At 27.0% G+C, this 10,133-nt stretch overlaps 1 protein-coding gene across 1 annotated transcript; it reads left to right on the forward strand.

Annotated features, from left to right (window-relative positions):
* Nucleotides 1-4,906: 4,906 nt before the first annotated feature.
* On the forward strand, nucleotides 4,907-10,133 carry LOC136088730 (uncharacterized). Its single transcript, XM_065813237.1, has 7 exons — nucleotides 4,907-6,713; nucleotides 6,881-6,997; nucleotides 7,097-7,450; nucleotides 8,525-8,696; nucleotides 9,135-9,199; nucleotides 9,415-9,503; nucleotides 9,738-10,133. Exons 5-7 carry the CDS (start codon nucleotides 9,150-9,152, stop codon nucleotides 10,010-10,012), a joined length of 414 nt encoding a protein of 137 aa, XP_065669309.1. The 5' UTR covers nucleotides 4,907-6,713; nucleotides 6,881-6,997; nucleotides 7,097-7,450; nucleotides 8,525-8,696; nucleotides 9,135-9,149; the 3' UTR covers nucleotides 10,013-10,133.

The raw sequence follows: 10,133 nt of genomic DNA on the forward strand, positions 1-10,133 counted from the left end.
TTTTAAGCCTACCTATGTTGAACCAAGAATCTGGATGCTAACTAAGTATTGTGCGGCCGTGGCGCAGTGGTTAGAGCGCTTGCTTTATAAGCAGGAGATCCAGGTTCGAAACGACCTCTGGACAAAATTTTCGCGTCACGGTAAGGAAGGAGGCGTGAACTTCCTGGTTAAATGCACTTACGCGGTGCTCTGTGACAAGACCGTTAGGACTTCTTGGGGCACCTAAAATAAAAATTTAAAAAAAAAATAAAAAGTATCTGGTTGCTAAAAAAAAAAAAAGGCATCCATAACAGCTAAATGAAAACATTATTCATTTTATAAAAAGCGCAACTTTAAATGGGTACTCATGACATATTTAATGAATATATCACTAGTGTTTGATAAATATATCATTAGACAAATTTAATGAATATATTATACATTGCTCTAGTAATGACTGTTTCACAATATGAAAATGTTTTTCACAAACACTTTCAAATGGAGGCGTATAAAAGTGTTGTGACAAACATTTTCATATTGTGAAACAGTCATTACTAGGTGTGCCCCATGTATCATGGTACCCCACTTTTCCCTACTTGTAATAATAAAACTTAAGATAAACTTGTACCAGCACCACAGAGTTAGGAACTTTCTGTTTAGATAAAGAGATAAAGATTGGTCTGGTTGGATTGGCAAGATTGGTCTGGTTGGATTGGTAAGATTGGTCTGGTTGGATTGGTAAGATTGGTCTGACATTTTTGCCATTGATTTAATTAAACTACTTCATAAACATTTTTTGTATTAAAAATAGTTTATCTTTAAAATTTATGTAAACATCGTATTAAAACATGAGAAACTTTTACTTTTTATATTCTTTTTATTATCTTTTATATATGAGACGATGAATATCGTAAATAAAATTAGTTTAATCATATTGTTTTCACTAGAACATAGTATTTAAAAATCCATTGTTTTATAAATAAAAGGAATCAAGTAAAGTAATCAAGATCAATCAAGGAAATCAAAGTAATCAAGATAAAACTCTGAAGTTATTAGTTACAAATCTTTTGTAATAAAAAATAAAATAATTGAAATAAATCGAGATTAATAAAGGTGATTCAAAGAAAGTTGTGCAATAAATCATTTGCTTATCTTGAGAATGACGTGCTTGCAAAAAACATTAGATCAAATTAAATAAAATTTTTTTAATTTTGATATAGACATTGCGCTTTATAAATGTTGACAAAAAAAAAGATTAACAGAAGTTTTTCTTTTTTAAGATTTGGCGTCTTTTCTGTCGTAACATTATTTTTTGATTTTAAGTCTGTAAGAGCATGCCTTCTTTTTCAAAAGAGTTTGGTATTACTTTGATTGATTTTTGTTTGCTTAGAATATGTAAAAATATTGTAAGATAAATGTGATGTTATTGATTAGGAGGAAAAAAAGAAGCCGTTCCATAGTATACTTTTATACGAGTCTAGGTAACTTGCCCACCCTAAATCCCCTTTTTTAACCCAAGCACAGGTATGAAATTTCATATAAACATAGTAATATCTACGCACTATAAATCCAAAAATCAAATTGTAAATAAGTTTTTAAAACTAAAAATCTTAAGTGAAAGTTTTATATAAAAATATTAGGATTAAGTTAATAAAAATATCTAGATTAAACTATTTTATCTAAAGCATAGCTTCATTGAAGCTATGTTTTAGACATAGCTTCATTGAAGTCATGTTTTAGATAAGAAATAGCTGAGGTTGTTTTCATATTCACCACGGTTGATGAAATTTTTATTGGTATATTGGGATTAGATAAAATACTATAGCACGATAAGGTTTTTATATTTTAAAACTCACACTTTATTTAAGTAAATATTTTTAGGTTTAAATTTTGCAACTAACAATCAATGAACAACTGAAATTAAATACGTATCATGGAACTATAAAAGTAAATATGATTGTGAATTCAAAATTGATATTTTTGAAATAAACTTTTCAAAATTTACTACATAAGTATATAAAATCAAATAAATTAATTTCACCAGTATATGGTTAGAACTATTTGTCCTATCGATTTTTTTTAAATAAGTTTTAGTATTTTTTAATGTTTTAACATTACTGCCATAACAAAACAAACATAACAACATTATATATTCAAACAACCAGAGCTATAGCTAGGCTACCTCACAAACCCTAATTGGAAGTGGGGGTGGGGTGGAGGAAGGGGGGTAGCGAACTTAGGAGACCATTTCCAAGTTTAGGGGGTCTTTTACAAATTTATGACACTCATATATTTTGTTGTCACAATATTAATATTTTTAATCACAAGTTCAATGTCGAATTCCAAATACCGTCGAATAACATAAATTTGGACTTTTTGGAAAGAACGATGCTATTTGTAAATAATAATTTTTTTGCTTAAACTACTTGCCATGTATTCTTTAGATTAATTTTTTTATGTTTGCAGTATTTTAATCAATTTACTTGTCTGCTTTTAAAATAAAAAAGTAATATTTATAATTATTATAAAAATGTATTATAAAAAAGTAATAGGGGAAGTTAGGGTACAGCGGATCGAGGGGCACAGTGAATAAGAGGCATTTTCTCAAAGATTAGAACTTTTTTCATCTTGATAATCATTTTATATGCTCATATATCTGCAATCTTTATTCATAATTGTTACCACATAATTTTTGACTTCCGGTTTTTGGTAGGTAATTTTTGTTTTTAGCTAACTAAAATAAATTTTCTTACCTTCCTAAAGTTTGTTATGGAATCATGATTGACATAATTTTGAAAGCTAAAGTTTCTCATTCGGATTATTTATGCTTCCTTTTAGTGGTTTAGTTTTTTCTTTACCAACACTCATGTCCTATGACATTAGACTTAAAGCTAAAGTCTAATTTCATAGTTAAGCTTAAGTTAAACTTAATTTGTTATGGTGCACAGTGAATAGGTTGATTCACTATGGCGTATTAATGATCATAAAGATTAAATTCTTGCATTTTTAACAAACAAACTACATGAAAATGAATTTATTAGTTTCAAGTTATAAATAATAATATTTGAACAAGTTTTTAATTTTTTGATATCTTTATAAGTTTTGTTATCAATTAATTTTTTTTTTATTCTTAATTTTCAAAATGTCTATTATTTCGATTTTATACTAATCTAATTAATAAAAGTATGCCAAAAGTATAGTATACAGTGTCTTTCCTTCCTCAGCTTTAAAGCTTATTTGGTTATGCCCCATTCACTATCATTTATTCACTGAGCCCCAATACTGGGGCACAGTGAATCACGTGACACAACTCACTTGAAACCTTTCTGTGAGCCGTTAGATAATAAATATTTTGGTTTCGGTAATTTCTTATCATGAAGGAAATATATCTCAATTATTTTGCTTTAAAAAAAATAAAATACATACCCAGCGGGCACAAGCACGTACAATGTACGCACATTGTCCAAACGTCCAAGCACGTACAATGTACGCACATTGTCCAAACGTCGCACTATGCGTCGCGCTGATAAAAAAACGGAAATAGCTTTATAAATAGCAAACTGTTTAACATTTTGAAGTAATTTTTTTAACAAAGCATCATTTATGAGATATTGTTTGTTTATACATATACTTATAAAAAAAGTCCGGTCTTTTTTAAAACCGTTTTTTTGGCGGTTTATTTTCATTCCGGTTATTTTGGCGGTTTGTTCGTACTTATTCGATTTTTGATTAAAAACACATAAAACCGATAGTTTTTGATATTTAAAACTCTAAGTCTGATATATCAGTTTATCTTTTTTAGGGTTTACAGGCATTTTTTGTCTACTACTTATATTTTCATGTTAAATAAAAAAGGAAATAACATGCACCAGCACCTTGTCTAAAATGTATATTTTCATGTTAAATAAAAAAAGAAATAACATATAAGTATTTTATTATAAATAAAAGTGAAATAAATAAAAAAAGTTCCATTCCTTTCAATTGCAAAATAAAGGTTCTGATGCTAAAATAGGTTTTTAACAATATGTGGCTATGAAAATAACCGTTTTTTTAAACTTGCTTATAAATTACAGCTGCATGGTTTAATGATACTTTCTTGATTTCTTTTCTTAATATGAACCATTACTCTTTGATTTCCTAAAATTATTTAACAACAAACATTAAAACTTTAAAAAGTTTAATTATTGTAATAAATAGTATAGTTTAAGATATAAACATTTATTATAGAAATTATCTATTATCAAATTCTAATTCTAATAATTATACATTCAAGAAAAAAAACTGTATTCAGTGTAATAAATAGATATAATTGAGTTTTTTTTTTTTTTTTTTCAAGCATAAAAAAAAAATAATGTGTTGATTTTTTGAAAAGGCCTCAGAAATATCAGATTCTCGTAAGTTTTTTATTACTTTAAAAGTAATGAAAAACTTACGAGACATATAATTTGTATTTTATTTTTTTTATCCAGAAAATCTTTGTATTTAGTGAAGAACAAACTGCTTTTTTCCCCACATTTGTTAAAGTTTTTTATCAACTCAAAAGCCAGTCTTCAAAAAATTGTGAAACTAACCATACAGCTAGCATTATTTAGCGCAATAAACTTAGATTGCAAAAATTTGGCACAGGCTTTAAAATTTTTTCTTAAGAATACATGCCTTGGGGGAAATGCGTGTGTTAAAAGTTGACGAAGAATGAATGTAGCCATTTTGATAGTTTATAAAATCCATCGCAAGGTAAAACGGTGTGTTATTGAACTACTTCACAGAGTTTAGTCGGTTTTTAAAACCTTGAAAAAACCCTTAAAATATCAAAATTTAAAAAAAAATAAGACTAATTTTTTCTATATAGAGAATTAAAAACTAAATGCAAAAAAAAAAACTTAAAAAGTTTAAATATGAAAAATCACTAAAAAATATATACAAAATCTTATTTCCGCTAAGCGACGCATAGTGCGTAGTTCGTCCGTTCTCGGATTAGAAATGAACCTTGAAATTTTTTTAAATAATAGTTCCAAAATAGCAACTAAATTTCAAATATATATTTAGTGAATGTTAATAAAAAACAAAATTTGGAATTATTGGAGAGTATAAGTATGTCAGACAATATTTTTTTATGCGATAATGCTTACTTAACTGATGATTATTATCCGAACAGTAGTGAATCTGATAGTAAAAATACAGATTGTTACAGTTGTGATGATTCTGATGAGGGTGAAATTTCATCAAGAACTCTTTTAAAAACACCAAGAAAAATATCAGTAGAAAGAAAATGTGGTGGGAATTATGCATATTATGGAATATTTAAAGGAATTAAAGGTGTCCTAAGTGAAAAAAATGTTGTTGGTAATATTATCAATTTGTCAATGAATATTGATAGAATTCCTCTTTTTCATCATCAAGTATGCAGATGTGGCCAATTCTTGCATGCTTTGATAACTCTGATATATTTATTATTGCTATCTTTTATGGTGATCATAAACCAGACACTATTAATGAATATTTGTTAGATTTTGTTAATGAATGGAATGAGTTAAGGCACATTGGAATTATGTTCAATGGAGACCAGATAAGCAGATTGTGATGCACCTTCTAAAGCCTTTTTAAAGTGTATAGTCCTTCATTCTGGTTATTATTCCTGTGAATAGTGCATTATTCATGAAACACATGAAGAAAGAGTGATATTTAATAAAGATGAACATTTTCAATTCAGAGATAAAATTACTTTTGAACAGTTTGGATATCACAATAATCATCAACAATCAATGTCTCCTTTAACTGGAATTGGAATTGATTGTATTTATTCTTTCACACTAGATTACATGCATCTTGTATGTTTAGGTTTAATGTGTTGCATCTTAAATTATCTGAAAAAAGGACCAGGTGGGAAAATATCTGCTGCTCAAATTTCAGAGGTATCTCAAGTATTGGTGAGTAATAATGGATGTATACCAAGCGAGTTTGCTCGACAACCTAGAAGTTTAAATGCCTTGGATAGACGGAAAGTGACATAATTTCGACAATTTTTATTATATACTAGTCCAGTTGCGTTAAGAGGTATAGTATCAAAGAAGTTGTATGAACATTTTTTGGTCCTATGTAAAATTTTAGTTAGCAGAAAAAATTCTATTGCTTTTATAAAGGCAAAGAACAATGATGGTACCTTTCAATGTAATGTTATTTTTACTAAATATTTAGACTATGTCTTTGTTACTCCAGCTCCATCAATGCAGTTTAATATATCATTGTTTTGCACCAAACATTTTAATAAAGTTGTCCAAAGAACATTAAGTTGTGCAAATTTTCAAAGGAAATGTGTTTGTTTGAATAAAAAAAGAGGTTTATCAATATTTCCATTACTGCACAATGATAAAAATGTTTATTTAAATAATTGGGATCTATAAACTAGCTTATTTATATAAATTATTGTTTTTATTATGATATACAACTTTTTTGTGTGTAGAACTCTTTTAGATTTGTTTTGATTATGATATAATTATGATATTATAGCTTTTATTAAAGTAAAATAAATATGTCTTGGTGTAGAGCAGTATGGCTGGTAGGGTCAGTTGAAGAAAAGCTGACAATCCCTTCAGTGTGGGTTGAAGGAGCTCCAAATGAAAGGCAATTTGTGCGATGGCATAAAGATATTTATGTTTTAAAAGCATGTAAACAACAGTTAATACCTCAGAATGATTTGTTTTGCTTTCCGCTCCTTAAGGAGAAGTGTCGTCATAGTAAGTATTGTGATATTGATATTTTCTTGATCTCATTTATATGTCAATGATCTCTAAATTGACAATATAAGTTTATTTTTATAAATTAAAAATTATATAAATTTTATATATATATATATATATATATATATATATATATATAATATTTACATATATATAAAATTTAGATGACAAATCAGTATGTGAAGGTTTTGATTTCACAAGTGATGAATCTAAAACATCCTCAAATAAGAAAGAAGCTGAAAATCAGAAGATGGCTAAAACCTGAAAGAAAAATTTAATACGTATGCTCTATTGTTTAATTGATTTATGTAGTTTGCACTATTTTTATTTTCAAATTAAATACCATGCATAGTTGTAATTTCTTTGTTTATATATATTAGCTACACATGTCCTAAAAAGCCTACTTTGAACAGAGTTAGGTCACGATCTCCTTTTAATATATCAATCCATACATTTAAAGGTGCAAGTTCTGGAGCTGAAAGACTTCGTGAAGCTGCATTTAGTAAAAAAGAAAAAGCTTCAATACTATTTCCTTTACAAAATCCTGAAGCTTCACAATCTCTAGCTATTTCAAAACTTGCTCCAGGTTCTACTCAACCAGCTATAAAATCTTATGCTTCAAATACCTCCACAGAAGCAGTTTTGATGCCTTCATCTTCAAGCTCTTGTCCTAACTTTACATCACCTACTGTATCTAAAATTCCAATCTAAAAGATTTCCTCTTCCTGAAGCTAGTAGGTTTTCATTTTTTGACTTTTTAATATTATTACATTTTTGAAAAAAAGCTAATAAACAAAATAGTTAATGTAAATTATTACAGTCGTCCCCCGGTTAACGAACCCCCCTGTTAGCGAACTTTCGGTTAACGAACCGAAAGTTTGCCCAAAATCCTCCCCCGGTTAACGAACCGGAACTCGGTTAACGAACCGGAACTCGGTTAACGAACCAATTTTCTTGTTGAATTTTCTTTCAAGTTCAATTTTCAATATTTTGGTAAAAAATTTGACAAGGATTTTTCATGTTCAATTTTCAATTTTTTCGTAAAATTTTGACAAGCATTTTTCAAGTTCAATTCTCAATTTTTTGGTAAAAATTTGACAAGCAATTTTCTTGTTGAACTTTCATTTTTTGATAAGCAATGTTCATGTTCAATTTTTAGTTTTTTCTAAAACTTTGACAAGCAATTTTCATGCACAATTTCAATTTGTTTCAATTTTTAAAAGTGCATAAATCTCAGGTTTCAATCATTTCACCTTTGCCTATTTTATTTATCAAGTTGGACAATTTTTTGAATTTTTTCCCCCATTATTTCGGCAAAATCCACCAATTAAAAATTTTTTAATGGCGGCCTATGGGAAAACGCGTTTCGGTTAACGAACTTTTCGGATAACGAACTAGTTCGTACTCTGAATTAAGTTCGTTAACCGGGGGACGACTGTATTATATTAGTATATTATAATTATTATAGTAAAAATGATTAAGTTGTTAGTTGTTCTATTGTTAAATTGTATTCAACTTTATTTAATTACTATTTTATACGGAAAGATAAAAATGTTAGGATCATAAAATATTTAAACAAATTACATATTGTTATGACTAGCACTCGTAAATAGTTAAAATACCATAATTTTTTTTAATAACAAAAGAGGCTCTTCCGATATGCAGTTATAGCCAAACATTTTAATATTTCTTTAGTATTTCTAGATTCAATCTGATAATATTTGTCTGAAATAAAAGTTTTTATGATGTTTATGTGATTAATATTAACATAATAAACATCTACAGGACAATTTGATGTTTATTTTTAGAGTTCCAATACAAAGTAATTCATTTGTTCACAAAAATTCTTAAAAAGCAGTGTAAGATGGGGGACACTATGAACAGGAACATCCTTCATATCATGCGAAAAAATTTGATGATTTAGAAGAATTTGAAAAGTTTGATAATGAACTTTATGATTTAGTAAAATATCAGCTTCTAGTAAGTGATATGTATGTATGTATGTATGTATGTATGTATGTATGTATGTATGTATGTATGTATGTATGTATGTATGTATGTATGTATGTATGTATGTATGTATGTATGTATGTATGTATGTATGTATGCATGTATGTATGTATGTATGCATGTATGTATGTATGTATATATGTATCTATCTATATATATATATATATATATATATATATATATATATATATATATATATATATATATTATATATATATATATATATATATATATATATATATATATATATATATATATATATTTATATATATATATATATATATATATATATATATATATGTATATATATATATATATATATATATATATGTATATATATGTATATATATATGTAAGAAAAAGTTCCAATATGTAATAATATATATTATAATATCATATTGATTTAAGAAAAGACAATTAACAATGGTTGGTGGCAGTTCATGTCATGCTAATGTCAAAGCTATCCTATTTATGTAAGTTTGTTAAATACTGTTCTTTAAAACCTTAGTTGTTTATACCTACTTTAAAATTTTAGCTATGTAAATTTTTTTTTTTTTTGCCTTTAAAAAGTTTACTGATAGCAGTATTTTATCATTTTTTTTTTAAAATAGAAGAAGAAAAAAGGTTTTAGTACAAATTATCCAAATGCAGTAAGAAAATTTATGTTAAAACAAATTTTTTATAATAGGCTTATGACCATCAAGTTAATGGCTTATTACAACATGGAGGGTAAACACAAGAAAGCCTTCAAGAAAACAAACATAAGAGTAATTACAGGTACGTTATTTTCACATTTTTAAATGTTTTTATTAATAAAAAGAGTCTATTTAATTTTGAGAGAGTATTAACTATTTAATAAAGTCAAAATATATTTAAAAGATATGCTCGTTGGATATGATTTTTGTCTTAAATTATTAGGCAAGTTAATTTGTTCTTGAAAAAAACTAAAATGTCGTTTAAAATACTTTACTTGTTTATGATGAGTTAGTATGTAATAGTTTTATATTTTAGATTCTATGACGAAGGATACTATACATAAAGTGCACCATTCTATTGGCAATATTCTGAAACGTGCTCCTGACAAAAAAGATGGTGGCAGTCGTGGTGGTGGTAAAGCTGTTGAAGAGAAAGATTTTTTTCATAATAAATCTTTACGATCCCACATGAGTTGTTTTATTTATTTTTATTTGTGTCAGTCATTTTACATAAGTCAAAAAAAAGAAAAAGTAAAAAGTCAAGAAAGGTTCTTCACCCAAAATGTAATACATTACAAATATAACAGATAAAATATAATACAAGAATGGTTCAATTTGACTTAGATATTTTTGTTCCAAAATCTGTTTCTTCTTCGTATATACGAAAACGTGCAATGAACAATCTTATTTGACATAGGTCCAAAAGATAGTT

This window comes from Hydra vulgaris, chromosome 12 (genome assembly GCF_038396675.1).
Source record: "Hydra vulgaris chromosome 12, alternate assembly HydraT2T_AEP".
Taxonomy (NCBI): Eukaryota; Metazoa; Cnidaria; class Hydrozoa; order Anthoathecata; family Hydridae; genus Hydra; species Hydra vulgaris.

Coding starts and splice junctions, on each gene's coding strand:
- LOC136088730 (XM_065813237.1), top strand. CDS start 9,150: ATGGTTGGTGGCAGTTCATGTCATGCTAATGTCAAAGCTATCCTATTT. Junction 9,200..9,414: donor GTCAAAGCTATCCTATTTAT/GTAAGTTTGTTA, acceptor TTTTTATAATAG/GCTTATGACCATCAAGTTAA. Junction 9,504..9,737: donor AAACATAAGAGTAATTACAG/GTACGTTATTTT, acceptor TTTATATTTTAG/ATTCTATGACGAAGGATACT.